At 54.9% G+C, this 21,695-nt stretch overlaps 1 protein-coding gene across 4 annotated transcripts in view; it reads right to left on the reverse strand.

Moving 5' to 3' along the window:
• Positions 1-3,210: 3,210 nt before the first annotated feature.
• The window catches only part of GLIS1 (GLIS family zinc finger 1), a 212,687-nt gene continuing 194,202 nt past the window's right edge, over positions 3,211-21,695 (reverse strand). For 2 of the 4 annotated variants that reach the window (XM_019742763.2, XM_019742764.2), the window contains exons 6-11: positions 21,191-21,301; positions 16,926-17,058; positions 11,715-11,868; positions 6,873-7,051; positions 6,089-6,256; positions 3,211-3,740 (exon numbers count right to left, since the gene is read on the reverse strand). In XM_019742763.2, coding sequence (XP_019598322.2) covers positions 3,583-3,740; positions 6,089-6,256; positions 6,873-7,051; positions 11,715-11,868; positions 16,926-17,058; positions 21,191-21,301 — 903 coding nt within the window. In that variant the 3' untranslated portion in view covers positions 3,211-3,582. The other 2 variants (XM_019742765.2, XM_019742766.2) reach the window with 2 other exon arrangements.

Raw genomic sequence — 21,695 nt, forward strand, 5'->3', positions numbered from 1 at the left:
GAAGGGCAGAAGCAGAGGTCCTAATACCCAGTCTCCCCCAGACCTGTGGCAGGTGGAATTCAGGTTGAGGAGGGGTCGCCTTGCCCCGAGGCCTCTCCAACAGCACTCTTCCTGGATGCCCCCTTTTCATGGCTCTCTGCACCAGTCACCAATGTTCTATGTCGCCTTGGGAAAGGCACCACAGAGAATTAGGGACACTGAGCAAGGAGGGAACAAAGAAAGGAGAGTAAGGGGAGAGAGAAGAAAGAAGTCCTTGTCTTGCGTTAGACCTGGAAGCTTAAAGAGCGTAAGGCAAAGAGAAAAAGGAGGGAAAAGAGACCAAGGGAATGAACTGGGAACAGTGGAGAGAGAGGAAGGAGAGAATTGGGAGGGGAGAGGAAGGGACAAATGGGGAACAGCAGGGAAATGGAGAGACAGAGAGTGGAAGGGTAGAGAGCCAGAGAGAACTGCAGGGGAGCAAGGGGGAGCAATGAAGGAAGGCAGAGGGACCGGGAGCTGGCTGACAGGGACACAGGGAGACAGAAGACAGAGGGCCCCTGAGGGAGACGGAAACAAGGCACTGGACAAAGGCTAGGGCTGCGGGGGCCGCCTGGAGTGGCTGGCTTGGAAGGGCAGCACGGTCGCCTGGTGTGCCTGGGCACTGTCCCCTGCACTCTTGGTCTCCTTTGGGGGCTCTCAGCAGGCTCAGCTCCACTGCCCTAGAGGCCCCACAGGGCCCCCAGCCTTGGCCATCCCCCAGGAGCTCTCCAGGCGAAAAATACCAACCTCCTCCCCCCGAATCCCAGACTTCCTTGTGTGAGGGTGAAGTCATCCCTCCTGCCCATTAGGGGCAATAATCACCATGCCCCCTGTGATGGCACGGACTCCTGCTGTAGGGTCCCTGGCCACGGTCTGATCTCAGGAAGGACTGTGGTGTTTTCTAAATAAGAGATCAAAAAAGCACTGGCTGGGCAGGGAGCTCAGGTCCAGGCTCAGTCCTACCCCAGGGCCCCACCGCTGCTGAGCTCACCTAGGACTAGGAGAGAGACCCTAGGGGCGGGGCGGGTGTGGGCGTATCATAGTGTCAGGCCAGGCGGCTCCTAAGTGGCCAGGGGAGGAGCAGAGGCTCTGGGCAGGCCCCAGCGGGAGAGGGGCACAAGCACATTTACCGCGCAAGGTCACCATGAAAGCTACAGCTTACCCTACTGCAGCTTTGGATGCCTTCCTCTCCAGCTCACTTGTCTTTTCTCTCTCTCTCTGTTTCTTCGCCTTTGTCTCCTTGTCTCTCTCTCTCTCTCTCTCTGAAATTAAATGGGATCCAACTGCCAAGCTCCATGTGTGTTCTGCTCATGGCCTCAGCCCTTTCCGTTATTAATAGAAATGTCCTCACTGTACAGCTTAATTCTGCTTATCTGGAGAGGATTAAGCGTGTACAATGACATGCAGTATTGATTGCTGAGCTTCCCTGTTAAAGGAATTTTGCCACGGCCTAATTAGTTCCATGACACTACTGGAGGGTGGGACGAAGGGGCGAGGGGGGCCTGGTGGGACTCAGGAGTCCTGGGTCCTCATCTCAAAAGCCGCTGTTCGGAGCGGCATTGGGTCAGTCTCTGCCCACTGGAGGCTTGGATGGGCCCTGTTCTGGGAGGCTGGGGCTGAGAGAGGAGGAGGGAGCCAGGCTGCCCCCAGTCTCTGGGGGGTAGGCAGGACAGTGGGTGAGAGGATGTGTGCCAGCACTGGAGGCTGGGGTTTGAATCCCAGCTCTACCACCCGCTGGCTGTGCTACATGGGCAAGTTACTTACTGAACTTCACCTTCCCTCAGTCTCTGCATCTGTAAAATGGGGTAACTGTCAGGCTCCGTCAGGAAACAGACGGCCCTCTGACTGAAGCAGTTGAGGGTGTCATGAAGGGACTGCATACAATGGTGTAGGTAGCATATCAGGCAAACCAGGGCGCCCTGACTTCCCTAAAAGTGGGAGCCGTTCCAGCTCCACCCATGCCTGAAGGGGGTGCACAGGGGGTGGACTGTGTAGACAGGGCCGCTGGACTTCAGTGGAGGCCACAGCCGCTGGGGCCCTCCCTATCCCCCTATATCCCATGCTAAGCTCCTGATTGGCTGGAGCCAGAGGGAAGACACAGTCCCCACAGGTCGGCCCTGGACACAGCTTTGGGGGGAACGCGCACCTGGTGGGTGAACAGGAGTCGGAGAGCGGAGTCACGTGAAGCACATTCAGGCCTGGCTCAGAGCTGCTGGGACCTGGTCAGATGCAAGTGCAGCCTCCTTAGACCTGGGGAAGGACCAGGCCCACACCATGGGTTCTGTCATCCATGGCTGGGTAGGCTCTCTGAGCCTCAGTTCCCTCTATAAAGACAGAGGTTGAGATCTTTCCATCTCACTTTGCCTACTTAACCCTGCCATGCGGTACAAAGAGGGGATAGAAGGATCCTTCATAAGGCTATTTCCAGAGCACAGGAGGGCTCAACACACAATAGGTGCGCAGCAAACGTGATCTCCCTACTTCAGTAGTGATGAGGCAGGAATTTGCCTTGAGGATTTTTTACCAGGTGACCTTCAGGGTGACGTGGTGATGTAGGACACTATCAAGGCCACCTGCACAGGCCTGGACAGGGGTCTGTTCCCGGTGCTGGATGATGCGGACGGAGATGGGCAGGGCAGGGCGGCAGCCCAGGGAGACGTGGTGCCCTCAGAACCAGCCTCCTCACGCTCCCTCCCCGGCCGTTCATGGTGGGGGGGGGGGCTGTGTGTGCAAAGGAGGTTCAGCATCCCGGCCTGCCTCCAGCAGCCTTGCCTCTGCCCCTCGCCCTCAGAACGTGCTTGGGCTTGGTCCCTGGAAGGCCTGCTCTGTTTACCCAAAGCCATGGCAGAAATGAAGTATTTTCCCACCTGCCGAGAAATCAGGGCAGAGAACAAAGTTCTGGGTCAGAAGGATCTGGCTTCCAATTTCAGTCTCACCTTGGTCTGCTCGCCTGCCGATGGGGATAAGCCCGCCTGTAGGTGAGGTCCTGGGACTAGTACCAGAGTCTATAAGGCCCACAGCCATGGTGGGGCCATGTGGCTCAGGCACTCATTGCCACTGGGGTACCCAGGGCCCGAGCTGGTCTCCACGGGGCCTTGGGAGCCCCCACACTGGCTCTGTAAAATACTCCTCCACCCTTGTTCTGGTCTCGTCCTCTAGGCTGCAATCACTAAGCAGAACCAGGCCCCCAAGTTTCATTTACAGTTTTTAATGTTTTTCTTGCAAAACCCAAAATATAAAACTGGCAGGGGAATGGAAAACAAGTTCTGTACATTTTATATACACGAGGTCTGTGATTTTAAAACTATTTGGGAGAGAAAGGGAAGACACAGTCAGGGAACGTCGCAGGTCACAGATCCTGATGGGTACCTCTGAGCGCCCGGCTCAGGCTTGGACAGTTGCTCCCGGCCAGTGCTGGGCGGCCGCTACAAACCCAGCACCCTGAGGGCGTGGAGAGCTTTGCTCTGGCTGCTCAGGCTGGGTGCATGGAGGTTGGGAACACATGGGAGGTGGGCAAGGTAGCATCTGTAGTAGACGGTGGACAGGTGTGGGCTGGGCCTTCCTTCAGGTGTCCGTGTAGATGGAGGGGATGTGACTCAAGCAGTGGTCGAAGGCTCCATTGGGGAAGAAGCTGCAGTCCTCAGGGCCGCTGGACACGATGTCTTCAGATGGCTGTGGTGGTAGCGCTGTGGGACCTGGGGCCTCAGCCAGGGCCTCGTAGCCTAGGGGTGTGTGGGGGGAACAGGGTCTGGGCTGGGGAGCTCAGAGGCTATGGCTTGTCATCTTTCCCCAACCTCCAGACCCCCCCTCTTGCCCAGGGTCTCTCCTTACAGCATCCCCTCCACAGGGCCTGCTCCGAGCCCTCTGCCCTTCCAGGTAGGGGAGGTGGATGGTGGGTGCGGAGGCGCCCTAGTCCTTGCACCTTAAGAGGCCCATGGCAGCTGGGGAGACAGGCAAGTGCTGGCTTGGGGTATCTTTCACCCAGTGCTGGCCTGTGGGGCAGAATGTGTAGAGGAGGGGGTGAGGGTGGGCAGGTTCCCTTCTGGCAGAAGGACCCCGGCCCAGCCCACCCTTTCAGGTTCCTCCACCCCACCAGACACAAGAAGCCTAAAGAATGGGACCAGCACTCACTCGGCACTCACTAAGGGCTCGAAGAAGTGGAATCTCATTTAAGCTTCACAACAATCCTGGGAGACTCATTATCCCATTGCACAGCTGAGAAGACGGGCTTAGAGAGGGCGAGATACTTGCCCAAAGTCATATTGCTGGTAAGTGGCGGAGCTGGGCTTTGAACTCAGGTCCATCTGGCTCCGAGACACCTGGCTCTTCCATTGGACATGCTGTCTAAGTGTGGGGTCACTGCTCAGAGGCCCTCAACCTGGGAGGACCTGGAGAGGGGCCTGCACAGGCTGCCTATCCAGTCCTTGCCCCAAGGGCTCTGTGCCTGAGCTGCTGTCATGAACTTCTACAACCTAAGACAGGTGGGCCTCAGTCTTCCCATCTGTGCTATAAGACCAGGCTGAACTATTCCTGAAGAGGAGGTGTGGGCAGCCTGGGATGGGTGCTGGATGCTGCGCTACCACCCAGACAGGGGAGAGGGGAGGCCAAAAGAACCCCCTAATCTATGTGGGGGGAGGGAAGTTCCTTTTCACCCCCTAAAAACGGTTTATTTCAGGCCTTGCTCCTAAACCAAGAAATCCTGCCTTCGTCTGTCTGGGACCTGGGTGGAGGACCGGGCTGTGTGAGTGAGCAGTGCTGGGCCAGCGGCTGGTGCCTAATCACACACCCATCCACATGCGTGCAAACACAGAACACACCCACCTGTCCCTGCACACCCTGTGACTGGGTACCCATCTGCCTGTGGTGAATGCATGTGACACGTCCACCCACAGATATACTTGCACCCTACTCAAACACAGTCTGTGCACAAAGATGGGGTCACGGGATAGGGGACCCCGGGGTGTGCACAGAGAGGGTCACGGAATGGGGAACCCCGGGGTGTGCACAGATGGGGTCACGGAATGGGGAACCCTGGGATGTGCACACAGACAGGGCATGGACATTGGCAGAAGCACGATGTGAGCACACGTGCACTGAAGCTCCTTATACACTCGTGGGCCTCACACTGCCTGGAACCCACAGGCGCTGGCTCCACATGCAAATACACACACAGATGTGTCCATGGACACGCGAAGAAAGAACACAGCCACAGGCACGGGAGCACGTGTGTGAACAGGAAACATGCACTCACAGCTTTGTGTGTGCTCGACTGTGGCCTCGGAGCTCGTCCCTGTGTCTTTAACCTCCACCCCAGCTTCACTCACCCAGAGCAGCCCCAGGGGCATCTGGGACAGGGTCTCAGGCTCCCCTTTGTCTTGGGCCCCCATCCTACCGAGGCCTTGTAGCTTCCAGCTGGACCCGAGCTCTGGGGCTGGTCTGGGAGGGGACTTGGCTTGGGAACCACTCACACGTGTCCTGCTCTGACCAGGACTTGCCCTGCCGGCCTGAGCCCGACTTTACCTCGGGCCATGTACAGACCTCCCCTCTCACTGGGCTTCTGCACCCCAGCCAGGGGCATTACCTGGGGAAGGCCCACGGCCCTGCAGGGGACACACATGTAGTACAAGGAACAAGCACGACCTCCAGGCTCTGTCCCTTCCTAGCAGAGTGGCCTCATCTGTTAACTGGAGATCAGTATTTGTCTCATTCCCTGCCGGATCCCCAGGGTCTACAACAGTGCCTGCACATAGTAGGTGCTCAGTAAATGTTCAAAAGGAAACATCAACTAGGCTGTGGGCTCCAGTCTGATTCTTCTCTGCTCTTCAGAAACCTGCCAGAGTGCAGACATGTACAAGCCGAGTGACAGTGTGGGAGGAACAGACTGTGGAGTCAGGCAAGTCCCCATTCTGTATGATCCTGGGACCTCACTGTGCCTTTAATTCCCCCTCTGTAACCTGGGGATGCCTCTGCCTCATAGGGCTGTCCGCAGGCTGTGGGGCAATGTGCATAAAGCACCCAGCACAGGGTTGGCCCTTGGTAGGCGCTCAGGGGAGGCAGGCAGGGGGCTTACCTGTGGCAGGTAAAGGTGCACTGAGGCTGTGGTAGCCATTGGGCCGCAGCGCATTGAAACCGTGGGCCTCCTCGGCCAGCCCATCTCCACTGGCTGCTGGCTCGGCGGTCCGGTAGCAGTCACCATAGGGGAAGCAATTTTGGATGGAGTGGAAACTGCCCTGGTACCCTGCAGAGAGAGGCAGCAAGGGCTGCATTCACAGAGGAAAGAGGCCCAGGGCAGGGAGGGGCCCATCCCCACTGCACTGTTCAGCCTCGCACATTGTTCTGTCCAGGCGTGGTGGGTGTGACTGAGAGAAGGGAGCCCCAAGGCGGAGAAGGTACCAGGTGTCCTGCCCCCCCTTTCTGCCCTGCATTGGAGGGGTTTGGGGAGGTGGCCTCATGTGGCTGTGCCTGACTCGTGTCATTTGCAGCTGACGAGAGTGCTCTGAGGGAAGGGACCGTTGGCTCTCTCTTCCCCTCCCCTCTGAGATGACCAATCACTCACTGCTTCTCCAAGCAGTAGGTGGTTCCCTGCTCTGCCGATGCTGCTCCCTCTGCTGGGAGAGCCCTTTGACACCTTAGAGATGGAGCAAACTCTTTCCCCGCTCAGAACGAATTTCCTCCAGGAAGCGCTTCTGCTGAAGCGTGTTGGGTCACCTGATGCCGGTTTCTCCCAGTGTGGCCTTAGTGACCACTGTCATCCTGTTCCCCACCTGCCTCCCCCTGGTCGGTGATCCATCTTTCTTGGGCACCCTAGCAGTAGTCGGTGTGTGTATAGGACAGGGACCCGGGCCAGAGCTTACCTTGCGGGCTGGGCAGAGGAGGGGGTGGAGGGCTCTGGAAGGGTGGGTAGGGTGGCTTGCTGGGGAGTGTGGGGAAGGGCTGGCCCCCTGGAGAATGGCTCTGGGAGGACGGCGGCAGCGGTGGTGGCCCGAGCCCCTTCAGTGGGCTGACCATGGGTGAGAGGAGGCTGGGTCCCAACCTGGAGAGAACAGAGATAGCCATGAGCGATATGGGCTCTGGGGTTGTAGGGGCCAGAGGCATGGCTACCGCTGCTTGCTCCCCTCCAGCAGTGGTGAGCTCACTAGCTGACTTGCTCAAACTTACAACACTGCAGTTAGAAGAGGAAGTTTTATTTCTGATTATGTTTAAACTGGAATTAAATTTTAAAATCCTGTAAGCGTTAAGGCCCAAAGGAATCAGTAAAGAAAAGCTTCCTTCTGGCATTTAGAACTGACAGTCAGCAAGAGACACTGGTTATAGGCGTGACCTTCGGAGTTGACAGAACTGTGTTTAAAAGCCCATCTGCTCTCACTGGCCATGTGATTTGAGGCAAGATGCTTAATATCTCTGAGCCTTGGTTTCTGACAGGGTTGCTGTGGTCTCTGCTTGGCACACTGCAATTCTTATAACCCCGCGCAGAACACCAGCCGACCTTGCTGAATCTAACTTTGTGCGTGCAGGAACGGGCACGCTGAAAGCCTTGGCAGTTCCTTAACAGAAGACTCCATGGCACTAACAGTCACCATTCACTGAGACTCCATCTCACCCCAGGCCCCGTGGGAGATGTTCCTGTGTCCTTCTCACCGACCAGAAAACCAAGGTTCAGAGAGGATGCCTAAGTTAGTCCCGGCCACACAGCACTGCCATGCACATCTAGGAAGGGTGAAATAAAGAAGGCAATGTACACAAGCACCAGTATGACGTCAAGTATATCCTTAGCCACTCTGTGAATCACCGTCATTATTACCAAGATGAAGGGAAGGAAACCTAGCAGGTAGGTTTGATGTCCAAGTTGGCCTTTATTTCCCTCCATGTGCACTTTCAGTGACCTCTGTCCCCATCCCTGGCCATCTCTCCTCCACTTGCATACATCCTGTGATGGGGGACTCACCACCTCCCTTCATACACAGCCTGAGGGGATGCAGCCCTAAGCCTGTGCTTGCTGGAAGCTCATGTTCTGAAACAAGCCTGCCGTGGCTGAGCTGTGCAGTCACCCGGACCCAGCTGAGTGGAGGTGGGCCATCTAACTGGACGGCACTGCCTCGTGCTGCCTTCTGAAGCCTCCGGATCTGTTCACAGGAAATGATCCTAGGCTCAGTTGGTCTTGGGGGCTTTTGGGACCAGGTTGAAGGCTCCCAACCTATAATGCATTTATGTGCATTGCAGAAAGAGGGAGAGAGTGAGCGTTTGATCTCCATTTTCTTATTTGCATTTGTGGATTTGCTGGACGATCCACATTAAAATACACTGCAAACTGAATGTCACAGCTCTAGGTGACCTTTGCAGGCTAGGCATGTTACCGTGGCCAAGACACAAGGTGTTCATGGCTGGATCAGCGCCTCTCTCTGGGGAAGGACTATCTTGAAACCAGAACGGGGATCTGGAAATTGGTCAGTGGGCTCCACGTCTGTACCTGTGCTGGGTCCCTGTCTGCTCCCTCCAACCGGGGCATCCTGATGTCACTGCTCCTTCACTGCACTGTCACCATTCATACGTGTGGGACCCGACCACTGTGAGTGTGCTGAAGGCAGCAAGAAGGGGGGCCTATGCACTGGGTCCCTGGTCCTTAGCCCAGCACCTAACACCCTGTACGTACTCGTCAGCCTCAAGTTAATGGACTAAATCCTCCTCCAGCCTCTATGAATGAACGATCATTCTCGTCATCATGAATAGGCCAGTCTCACAGGGCTGGCAGGTGGGTCGGGTCTGCCACTGTGCTCTGTAAACGGTGGAGGGCTCTGCACAAGCCATGGGATCTCATGACCAGCTCTCCCGGCTGAGGCTGGACCCCGGTATGGCCAGGAGGGTGGATGCTCCTTCAGGCCTGCTGGGTGGTGTCCGCCTGCTCTATGCCCACCCCAGCCTGGCACCCACACTCCAGCTCTTTCCTGATTTCCTGTCAGCCTCCTGCCCTGTAAGCTCCTTTGGGGAGGGCCAGGTCTCGGTCCTGTCCGTCCCATGGTGCTCAGCCCTGGGCCTGGCACACAGCAAACAGCTGATACATACTGACAAATGGGTTTCTGAATCACTCAGCGACAAAACCCAGAAATTAACGGTGCTACAAAATTAAGGAGAACCAGATCTGAAGGGGAAAAAACATGCATTTCCAAAGTTTGTTTTTCTTGTCTTAAAGCTGCCATAAATTCACATTTGGCACCTTCACAGCCAGTGAAATTAAACAGAACATGACTCTCTCCATAGCAGACGTGAAGGCTGAGGTTATGCTGCTCTACCTGAACCCTTTAAAAGGAAAAAAGATCCTCTGGAGCTCCTCTTCTGAGTCATGCAAATGATTCCTAAATCAAATATTTTTGCTACAATTGGAACCTATAAAAATTACTATGAAACCCCACTGGCCTGGCAGACTGAGGGCTTCATACCTTGTACAGGGCTGGGGAAAACACCACCCTGTTCGGCGTCTCCTCCGAGCCAGAATAAATAAATTTGGTCATGAAGTCAGGCCCTCTTAGCATACTTTTGAGTGAATCAGATAATTCTGTCAAGCTATTTAAACGTCCCAGCAAACCACCGGGGAGCCGCGAGTGGCCTTCCCTGTTGACTTTGGCAGGGAGTGGAGGCTGAAGGCCTTTCCACCCCCCTCTTCTCAGGGGCTGAAAAAAGAAATCCATTCAAGCTGGGCCCAGGCCTGGTGTCAGGCGTGAGCACCCTTCTCTCCCGCAGCCCAGAGGAGCCTGGGCACCTCGCAGTTGGAAGACTTGAGCCCAGGCTCCGGCAGGCATGGCTGGGTGGGCAGGCTGGGGGTCTGTCTCGGTCTTGTCACCACTCTGCCACTCGTTGCACGAATTCTTGACGGGTACTTATGCAGGCGGCAGGCAGGTGATGAATGAGGCAGAGCAGAGTGCACAGGCCCGAGCGGGGAAAGGCCTCTGTGGTTTATTTTTCTTGGGTTGGAGATGTTTGGGGCTGGCTGTTGGGTGAGCAGGTGGCCTGAGCCGGTGGTGGGTGGGTGGGGGACGGGGGCTGTGTCCGTGGAAGCTGTAACACATACAGCGTCAGGCATGTGCTGGGATCTCACTACCTTCTTCCAGGAGGGTATTTTAACGTCCACTTCACAGAGGAGGAGCTGAGGCTTGGGGAGGGCTTGGTTTTCTGGGTCCTCCTTTGCACCACATCAGCTGCCTCCTCATGGGTCTCTGCCCACCCACAACCACAGTCTTCTGCTGTTCCACGAATGGCACTTCTGCCCACCCAGGGGCTCACCCCTGAAGGCCCCTTCTCTTCCCACAAATCAGAGATTACCTAAGTCCTGCTTATTCTATGTCATGAATGCTTCTGGGGGTGCTTCCTGCCCACCTACCAGCCCTGCCTCAGGCTGCCACCCGCCCCACACTCCACCCCACATCCGATGCCCCCCCAGCAATCTAGGCCCAGGCTGCAGGATGTATGTTCTCATCCCCAAACGTGACCACATCCCTGCTTAACACCCTTCAGACAGAGTCCCATCACAGGCCTCCTGGTCTGGCCCTGGTAACCTTTCCCCTGCGCTTCTCACCCCACACAAAGGTTCCTGTTTCCCAGAACACACCAAGCTATCGCCATGCTTGCCTCCACTCTTGCTGTTCCTTTCTCTCAACCTCTCCACTCAGCCAACTCCTACTTAACCTTGGAGGTCCAGCTTAGCACCTCCTCCAGGAAGCCTTCCCTGCCATCTGCCCCCACCGCACTGGGTTCTCCTCTGGGCTCCCACAGTCCCCTCTGCTTCCTTCCCTCAGAGCACTTGCCCTGTTTAGTCAACCTCTTCAGGTCTGTCCATCTCCCCTCCTCACAGGGAGCCTCTCCAGGGCTGGCCCAGGGTCCCCCACACCAGGGTCTTCATAACTGGACATTAAATAAATGGGTGAGTGAGTAGGAGGAGGAGCCCAGTGAGGAGCGTAGGCAGCACATTTGGTAATGAAGCCAGGTCCGACCCAGGCCCAGGTGGCCAAGGCTGTGGTCTCAGGGAGGTGGAAGGAGCTGGGGCCAGGCCTCAGGGGACACGTGTGACCATGTCCTGCCGGCGATAAGCGAGAATGGCAGGGAGGGCAGGTGGTAGGGCAAGAAAAAGTTTTCTGCAGCGTTAGAGGCCAGCAATAAGCACAGGCACCATCTCCACCCATTAAGTGGCCACAATGGGAACCACGTTGAATGCGGAAAGAGGCCACCCCTCCCGCAGTGATCCTGTAGGAAGCGCAACGGTCACAGCCACAGTGGTGAAAAGTGGGGCGAGGCCCAGGCAGGCATCTCTGGAGTGGGCAGCAGGCAGTGTGCTCACCAAATGCATAGTGCGAGCCAAACAGAAGCCAGAGTGAGGCTACCAGGAGGCCTGGGTGTGGCAGCCCAGAATGCAGGGGTCACGTGAGGGCACGGCATCTCCCCAGGGCTGCCCCAAAGGGGAGGAGAAGGTGCGGCATCAAGAAGTCCAGGTGCCGAGACCAGCTACCAGGTAGCGTTACTGTGAGGCACCAGTGAAATCACGCATGGAAAGGGTTTGGTACAGACGCAGTATACAGGAAGTGCTGCCTAAACACGGGCTACTTTCACTGTTAGTAACAACCATTGAGTGTGTGGGATGCCTGCCCTCACCTCCTCCCATGCAGGTGCCTGCTTGCTGCCTTGGAGAAGGGCTGGCTTGCTGTACATACCCATCCCTGGTGTTCTCAGCCGTGGGCAGAGGGGACAGATGATGGGAACTGGTGGTGGCGTCCATTGGGTGGTGCCTGGAAGGGACATCGTGCGTGGGGGGCAGGATGCCTGATGCGAGCCCATTATGGGGGGTGATGGAGCCAGGATACACGCCTGCAGGGAAGCAAACAAATATCGCTGGGCTTCGGCCACTCCCTAGAGATGGCTGTGGACGACCCGGGAGCTGTGTGTGTGCTTATATAGAGAGAAAGATAAGAAGGGAAACCAGCAAGGCTGTGATAATAGAAGGTCAGGGGCCCAAGCAAGGGGGACGATGGTTTTATTCTGCTCTGTTTATGCCTTGGCTGAAGGGCTGTGTGCAGGGCTCAGGCCTATTCTGATAGCAGAGTTCCGACGAGGAGTTATCAGAGACATGGGGTGGTCAGGCCGTGCGTGAGTGCGTGTGCGTGTGCTGGGCAGAAGGGTTATATGGAGCAGGCTGCCTCAAATCTCTGGGGCTGTTCTGTGAAAGAAGGGGCTGACTCTGTGTATGCGTGTAGCCTCAGAAGCAGACAAGGATCCTGGAATGGAGAGAAGCTTTAGAGAAGAAGACTCAAGCTCAGGGCTGGGCCATTCTTTCTAACAGGCTGAGCTGCTGTAGGGTAATGGGCTGCCTTTGGAAAAAATGAACTCCCCATCATCCCCGGAGATGTGCAAGGAGGTCCCGGATAGCCACTGCAAGGGGTTCCAAAGAGAGCATGACTATGCTAGCTGGATAGCAGGCTGGCCTGGGAGACCTCTGGGAAGGGATGCCACAGATGGTTGCACAGCCTGTACACCGCACAGGGTCCCAACTGAGGAGAGGAGTCAGCCAGGCTCTAGCCTCAGATTCTAAGCCTGCAGAAGACACCTGCAGGTTGATACCACCTTTTATCACCTTTTACTCCCAAGGGTCTTATCCTTGTTAAGATAAGTGGGCCAATGAATCAAATGGGGACCCTAGGTCAGAGTTAGTTATTGCTCCAGGGACCTTACTGAGGGTCTGAGTGTAGTTACTGAGGACAGTGACTCCCAAATGCCTTCACCAAGGAACCCCAATTAGAGAGACACAGCAAGAATTACAAATTTTTGACATTCCCTATTTTATCTGAAAAAAAATTGGTTTGATTCTGCATCCCCCTCTTTAATCTGGCTGTGTTTATTTGAATTTTAATAGAAATTGACATCATTTTCTCAGAAATCAATTCATCAAGTATCAAGTTGGTGCCCTGGGAGGACTCTGGCCCCGGGGGCCATACCCAGAACTGCACTGATGCAGTGCCCACTCTGATTGGTCAAAGCTCATCCTGGGCCAGCTGTTACACTTTGAATAGCAATCTGGTCTCAGTGGATCCAGACCCAATGCTCTTTATCACCTCATGAGGACCATCTGAGAACACATCACACTTTTTTCACGGATGGGGTAAAGAAGGGACCTTTACCTTCTCAGGTGGTTGGGGTTCCAAGGCTAGCCCACCCCAGGCTGGTCCCTCTGGCCCAGGCCTGCTATTCAGGAAACTTTTATAAGGAATTGAGCAGAGCTATGACAGGGATTGCAAGCTCAGTGTCTTACGTGGCATGACAGGGAGCAAAATAAGTGAAGCTGCAGGGTTACCATAGGGAGTAGTGGGGACTGCGGCAAAGTGGAGAGAATGTGCCTCTTAAGGCCTTTACATTGAAACTGCTAAAAAAAAAAAAAAAGAAAGAAAGAAAGAAAAGAAAAGAATGAAACACTGTGCCTTTGCGACCAAACAGTTTGCAAACCCTGTCCTGGAGTTAAAGCAGCAGATACACTATGGATGGATTTTATTAGGTGAAATTCTACTCTTACAATAAATGTATGTTAGCAAGTTACTATTCATCAAAAATATGCTATATGTCAAACTTTTTCCACACCAGTTTAACCACCTCAACAACTGTCTGTAGGGGAGATAATGTGATCCCATTTTAAGACAAAGAAACTAAGTCTTAAGAACTTCAATGATTTGTCGCAAGTCACACAGTGGGCAGCTATTCATGCCTCCTAAGGGATACCAAGAGAAAGTCCATTTAAAGCCATGCCCAGCAAACGGTCTAGGGCTCCAGATCAGGCTATGGCCTGTATGTCTGGCGAGGGGCCCCTGGTTCAGGCCTCACTGCGGGATGGGGCTCGGAATGGGTTCCTGAGGGACACTGCCTCTCAGGCCCAGTTCTTACCCCTCCCTGTCTCAGGGACCTCTGCTCACACGGCATGTACCGCCCATATATCCATCCACTGCCTCCCTCAGCCACAGACCTCTCCCCAGCTTGGTCAGAAAAGCACCAGAGGGGATTTCTGTGGATGGAGCTGGCTCAGTGCTGCGCATGGCTTGCTCCACTCACCACTCTCACTAGCACCGCTTCACCTGCCATCTTGAACCAATTTGGGAGCCTGACAGCTCAGAAGGCCTAGAATCCTGATAAATCCCGCTCCTTCTCATTCAGCCATGCTGACCTCATGCTTCTCACATCCTCACTGCCCATCGTGTTCCCCTGGGTCTGCTAAAGGAGGCCTGCCAGAGAAGCTTCTGAGGTTTTCCTCTGAGGAGAGCTGGCCGTCCTGATGAAGGACAAACTCACAGGCGCTTCGTACAGTTTGACAATGCAAATTCAATGTCACCCTCACCAGCTCCTCCCTCACCCTCACTCCTCTGTCGGAGACTCTTCTATCCTAACAGGACTTGAACCTGTTCCCCTGCTTTCCCTGCCCTAGTCTGGGTCCCTGCCTGTACCACCCCAGAGGATGAATACGTGGGGGGTGTCTGAGTGTGTGAACTAGGCATGTTGAGCATGCAAAGAGATGCTCGATGGAAATGAGGGAATCACTACATGCAAGGGGCAGCGGGAGTGGGAACGCCATGGGGCCGGCCCAGCCTCTCCCCAAAACGCACCACTTCAGGCTGTAAATCAGCGTCATCAATCATCAGCCATGAGCGCTTAACCTCTGGCCCTAACATCTGTTCCCAACTGTGCCTCAGGCATCTGCTGAGCGGCCTGCAGCAGGCCTGGCGGCCGAAGCCCAGAGGATCCAGGACTCCGTCCCTCCCTGCTGTGCTGCAAGCTGCTCGAGGACAGGGACCGGGATGGGGCCTGACATACAGTAGGTGCCCAGTTCGGTGCAGCAGAGCCTTCGCAGCAGGGGAGACGGCAGACTATGTGGGTAAAGGCACTGCCTGCAGCCAGACGGTCTGGATTCAGATCCAGCCTCTGCCATTTACAGGCTGTGGAACCTCAGCAAAAAGTGACTTGACCTCTTAAGGCCTCAGTTTCCTCATCTGGAAAACAAAGAGCACACTAGCATGTACTTTATGAGGATTATGTTAATACACACACGTACAGTCCCCAGAACTGCTCTTGTACACACTCTAAAAATGTTGGCCATCGTATTGTTGTGAGATGGATGAGTAAATACTCTTCTCATTCACCATGAGCAACAATAATAACGATAAAATTATTGGTCACATTAGGTTTATATAAGTGATCACACCCACAGTCATACTTGTGGTCACAGCAGGTCTAGGCGGGGAGGCAGGGGACTGAGGCTCAAAGCAGGGAAGACACCCTTCACTCACTGTCACAGCAGGACTGGGCAGGCACGCTATGATCCCAATGCTGCCTCATCCATGCTGCTGCCTCAGTGACTCTCATCTGTAGCATGGGTTCAGTGGGGATTGAATAAGATGACGTTTGTAAAGCGACTGGCCAAGTGCTCAAGAGATGGTTCTTACTGGCTCCGGCCCCTCCGCCTGGGACAAGCCTTGGGATGGTATCTGGGAGAACAGGCTTATAAACTGGACCTGCTGCAGATTTCTCCTGATGACCTCTGGTCAATCCTTCTCCTGAGTCCTCCCAGGCTGAAAACTGATGGGCTGCAGGAACTATGCCCCAGGGCAGCCATTGCTAATTAGTCACAGCCCTCTTTCCTGTTGAGTCTCAGAATCTTTCTCAACACAGAGCTCTAAGCAGTAGGGAGCTGGCAGTTGAGATGCAAACCTTCATCCCTAGGGGTGGTCATCCCTATGGTACCTTCTTGCCCTGCTAATTTAGCAACTCTGATCCCGTGAGAAGCAGCCTGTGGCTGGAGGGAGGAGGGTAGGTCCCTCTTCCATGGACCAATCCTTCTGGGGTATCCTTGCCCTTGCAGGCCTGTCTGAGCACATACCCCTATGAAGGGCAATCCAGAAAAAGGACAAACACCTTCTCTTTCCAAGGCTGTTTTGGTAAGTGCTTTGACATAGTTTTAAATCTGCTGCTACTTCCATGTTGAGAGGAAAGAATACAAAATTGAAAAATAAAAAAATGTTTAAAATGGTTGGAGTAATTCAAGAAATGCCAGAGGGTGGGAAGACCTTTCTGCTCTGATGCTGTGGTTTCTTCTGTGGGAGGAGAGGGCAGAGCACAACTTTGTCAGCTGGAATCCACAAGCCACACTGTCCTGATCTGGGCTAGATTCCTAAGCCACACAACCAAGAACTCCTACTGGGGCCCGAGACTTGCCCCATTGCTCGTGGCTGCAGAGAGGGACAGACAGGCTGCCTCAGCTGGACCAGAGCCTCTGAGTGTCCAGCTGGATGGGCCTGCAGGGACCCAAAGGTTTGGGGGCCCCATCTCTGGGCCCCAGAGTTTATTGAGGAGCTGGAAGTGATCATCGCCAAGTTGCCCACCCTCTCAGAGCCCCTCGAGTCAAGGGGTCGTGGTTTGCAGTACGTGGGACTTCAACTTGAGTCCTAGGCCTGAACCTTAAGGCAGGTCCTGAAGGCAGCAAAGTTGCTGCCTTAGTGAAGAGGAGGGGGGAGGAGAATGGCAAGGTGTGTACAGTGGCTCAGAGGCCAGAGGGAGCAGAAGGTGTTCAGGGAACTGTGTCCAGTGTGCCAAGGGTGGGCCAGGAGGATTCCAGGCGCAGCTCGGCCCTGCGCGGCCTCGGAGGCCAGGATGAGAGGAGCCTGGGCTTCCTCCCAGGGGCAACGGGGAACCACAGGAAAGTTTGAAGGGCTATATGCCCACTTAGATACGCTGCAGAGGCATTTAAGCCCAGAGGAGTGGGTGTCCCTCAGCAAGTCGTGCCTATATGGCTCCGAGTGGCCCACAGAGCATTCCTGTCTTCTTGCAGGGCTGGGTGGCAGCAAAAGGGCGCTCCAGGCTACGTGCCTGGCCCTGCCTCCCCACGTGCATACCTGGGAGCAGCTCCTGACCCAGGGTGCGGCCACCCTTCCCTTCACTGGCAGCCAGCTGTGTGGACGCGTGGAGCTGCTGTAGGGCCAGACATTCGGTCAGGACATCAGTCTCAGCATCAGGGCCTGCGTGCAGCTGGAGGGCAAGTACAGGGAGAGAGGGTGTCAGCAAGAGACCACCTGCCCATCAGTAACGCTCAGCTTAGGGGACAAGGCAGGAAGGACAGTGGCCCCAGGGTAAGACTCTTTATCTCACTGAGGCTCAGTTTCCTCATCTGTAAAATGGAGCTAATTGTGTACATTGTGAAGGTTGTTAGTTCAGGTCTGAAAAGCAAATACTAAGACGAGATTAAACATGTAAGAATGTTAATAGGGGACGTGCCTGCGTGAGAGAGCTGGGCAAGCTGGGAGAGCCATCAGACCGAGGTACGAGTCTGACCACCAGGAAAGGAGGGAGGGAAAGGATGTGGGTGGGAGCTTCCTAGACTGGGAGTCTAGGGAGCCAGGGGGTCCTCAGGGAGTCAGAGTCTCCTGGAAGTAAGTCGGGGGGAGGGGCGGGATCCTGTGTCTCCTGGGAAGGGGTCTTGTTTCAGCACCCCCGCAGGGCCTGCCACATTTAGTCACTGGCTGGGAGCAGCCCGCAGGAGGCACAGCCTCAGCACGACGCCGAGGTGGGTGTCAGTGCAGCAGCCGGGGCCTCCCGCAGGTGGCTGGAGGTCTGCGAGGCATGTCCTCATGGCTGCCACGGAGGTGGACTGGTGCGGAGGAAGTAAAATACAGCAGGTACGCAGTCTCTTCCCTCCTTCTCACCCATCCCACCACCTTTTTTCCTTCCTGGCATAAGGTCCAGGGGAAATAGTCCAGGGCTAGGGACAGAAGACTTGGGTTCCAATCCCACTCCCTCTTCTTACTCTGTGTCTGACATCGGGCAAATAACCTCTCTGGCTCTTCCTCTCCTGCCTGTAGCAACAATAATCACCTCTCACCCCAGGCAGCTCCGAGGCGTAATGAGATGATGGGTACGAGCATACTTGTTAAATGTGCTGCGCAAAGGGCTGGCTGACTCTGGCTGGCCGAGTCTCACAAGGTCACATGACAGTGGGCACACTGATCAATATACGGACCTGAGATCATTGGCTAAGAGCAAGCTTGGGCTGGCACACCTTTGGCCAATAACCTTCAGTTAGTCCCAGAGACAGACTGGAGACCAACATCTCAGAACATCTTTGCTTCTCCAGATGGGGACAGATTGGGACAGGGAGGGGCTGGTTGGTGCCTTAGGGACATCAGGAGATGAGAGGGCATGCACCTGGATGGGAAAAACTGCTTTTCCCAGGGAAATCCCAAAGCCTCACTTCTGGAGCCCTGAAGATTGACTTGTTCAAATCCTCATTTTATCTGGGACAAAACCAACCCAGAGAAGGTGAGAGCCTTGTCTCATGTCACACAGCAGCTGAGAGCCAGCCCCAAGGGTTTTTCCACCCTCCAAGGCCAGAAGGGCCAGCACCCAGGCTTGGGGAGGGCATGCCCAACCTCTCCATGGGCCCTCAGCTCCTTGACCCAGCAGCTGTTTTCCATGTAAATTAAGTTTCTGGCAAAAGAGGGCCAAAGCATGCCTTGCAGACCACAATGTCGATTGGATTAGGAGCAGCGGGAGAGGAGAATTAAGGAAGAAAAGCATTTCTAATTCTCTCTGAAACGCAGCAGGGCTGCCAAGGAGCTGTCATAATACAAGGGTCGCTTTACCCAGAAAGATACATCATCCCCGATGGCTCTTAATGGATGCTTATTGTTGGGAAGTTTGCAGATCTGCGGCCCCAGGTCCCTGGGGCCCAGTGCAAGCCAAGCATGGGGCCTGGGAAAACCAGGGCAGGATTCTGGTCCTCGGGCACCAGTCCGCTGGGGACAAAAGCCTCCTTGGCACAAAGCCTAGGCTGTTCCCTATCCTGCTCAGGCCCCTCAACCTGAGCATGGTGGGGAGAACTCAAGCCCTGGAGACAGATGGGTCTGGGATGGGACCCTGGCTCTGTCACTCCCATATGGCACAACTCTGGGCAGATTTGTGAACTCTCTGAGCCTCAGTTTCCACATCTCTAAAATGGGGAAAATAATTAGTGCCCACTTCCTAGGGTTCTAGTGAGGATGACATGAGATACAGTCTGAAACATAAGGCTCGGCCCTCCCTTCTCAGGGTGAATATGGATGTGGTGTTTTCACTGGTGAGTTCATGGTCCAGGCTTTAACTATGTCCCTTTTCTGCTCTCCTGCTTCCAGTGGCTCCCAGTGCCTGCAGGATGAAGACCAAAGTTTCGAGCCTGGCTGCCCTCCCCATCATCTTTCCCACTGAGGCCTGCTTGCTCCAATCCCCCCATCTCTGCAAACCTCTATCCCATGGACTAAAGTGGTCTGCTTTTCTAAACTCTAGGCCTTTCTCTGCTTTATTCACGCCCGTATCCACAGCTTGGAACACTGCTCGGGAAACAGTAAGGTGCTCCATGAAGCTTGCTAGCAACTGAATGGGCTCCTTCCCCTCTGTCTTCCTCCATCATGCTGACGGCCCCGGATTGGGCCCTGGTGTTTCTCTTCACCCCCATGCCCTCCTTGGCACCCAAGTACCCCCACTCCCATGGCCCCAGTGATCCTCTGGAGATGTGGGCTAAACCCAGCTTGGTATGCTCTGCCCCAAGTTGTACCGTTGTACCCCAATAAGACCTAGCCGGACAATCAGCTCTAATGCGTCTTTTGGAGCAAAAATTAACATAAGACCTGGTCTTATTTTACTATAATATAAGACTGGGTCTAATAATATAATATAATATAATATAATATAATATAATATAATATAATATAATATAATATAATATAATATAATATAATAAATACTGAGTCTTATATAAGACCCAGTCTTATTTTACTATAAGACCAGGTATAATATAATATAAGACTGGGTCTTATATTAATTTTTGCTCCAAAAGACGCATTAGTGCTGCTTGTCCGACTAGGTCTTATTTTCGGGGAAACACGGTAGTCCCAACCCTCCCACTGTGCTGGGCCCCTCAGTGGCTCACACCTTATTCCAAACAGAACCCGCTGCTCTCTCCTGCAAACCTGCTTCTTTCTTAGATTATCTGTCCTGGTGAAGGGGACCACCATCCATCCTGCCCCCCGAAATCTGGCCCTGGTGCTCCTCTGCCGCTTTCCTGCCCAGCCCAGTCCCTCTCCTTCCCCTCCTGCTCTGCCCCCGTCAGCCCCCACCATCTCTCCTGCTCCCCAGCAGTGGCCTCCCTGCCTCGGACTTCCCTCCAAGCACCCTCAACCCATTCTCTAAGCGGCCCCCAAGCGGTCTTTCAAGGTGACACCCCTTCCCTCCTTAAGGGCCTCGATGGCACCCACTGACCGCAGGACAGCCTCAACTCCCTGGCAGGGCTTCGGGGCTGTCCCGTCCCGTCCCCCCTTGCCTTGCTGCTCAGCCTCGACAAGGCAGGCTGCCCACTGGTCCTCGCACAGTGTTTCAAGCTTCAGTCATTCCCGGGGGTGCACTCTTCTTCCTGTCTTCACCTGCCCAACGCTTCCCCTTCTTCAAGACTTAATGACAAAACACACCACCTCCTGTCCTGAACTTTTACTTTGGGCCAAGTACTGCTCTAAACCCTTAACATGTATTTACTCATTTCATCCTCATGACAACCCTTTAAAGCAAGTCCTTGATTGTCTCCACTGGACAGTTGAGGAGCATGAAGAATGAAGGTGGTAAGAAACGTGCCCAAGGCCACAGGGCATCTGTGGTGAGCCTGGCGGGCAGGCTCCAGAGCGCACCCCACTGTGCTCTACTGCTTCTTCCACGGCTCTTCTGTGTCCGGCCTGACGGGCTAAGGCCCTTCTCCGTGCCCTGGACTAGTCTCTGCATGCCTCCTTGCAGTGTTTATTATTTTGTACTGAATTCGCTCTTTACGTCTGCCTCTTACCCACCAGGTCTCCACTGGAGGTGCGGACCATGGTTTTCCATTTTTTCATCTCCAATGCCTAACAGTACCTGACATCAAATGTTTACTAAACGAGCCAAGGTGAGTGGGCAGATGGATGAGAGAGGAGCTGGACGGTCTGTCGAGCTGGCAGGGGGTGAGGAAGTACACTCAGGGGATGAGTAGGAGACAGATGGTGGACGATGGACAGTGGTGTCCTCAGGTATGTGGAGGGGCGAATGCACTCAAGCAGTGTGGCTTGGTGCTGGACAGGCGGCTGGGAGGCCAGGAATGGGGCTGTCTTACCTTCTTACGCACCTGCTGCTCTTTGGCCGAATGGGCCTTCACGTGCTTGCGGAGCGAGCTGGGGTCCGTGTAGCGCTTGGAGCAGCCGGGGATCTGACAGGCGTATGGCTTCTGTAACACCAGAGGGCAGAGGCTGTGTGAGTGAGGGACCACCTGCCAGGCCCAAGGTCCTGCTGTGTGACCTGCAGTGCGGAGGATGACTGGGCCAGGGGCAGGCTGTAGGCTCACTGCTGACCCTCCTGCCATGTCCCCAGCCAGGAGGGGTCTCTCAGCCAGTCCTGCCCACGGGTGCAGGGAAGGTGACTGGCCTGGGAGCAAAGGGGGGATTTGTGTCTCCATTCTGCCCTCACTCAGGGGTCTCAGGTAAGTCTCCTCCCCTCTCTGAATCTCACTTTTCTCCTCTGCAAAATGGGGCCAACTGAGGATCCTTCCAGCTCTGACACTGGCTCTGAGAAAAGAATACCCTTTGTAGCCCAGAGCTGCAGAGAAGCAGCAAGTGGACAAA

This window comes from Rhinolophus sinicus, linkage group LG06 (assembly GCF_036562045.2).
Source record: "Rhinolophus sinicus isolate RSC01 linkage group LG06, ASM3656204v1, whole genome shotgun sequence".
In the NCBI taxonomy this organism is placed as follows: domain Eukaryota; kingdom Metazoa; phylum Chordata; class Mammalia; order Chiroptera; family Rhinolophidae; genus Rhinolophus; species Rhinolophus sinicus.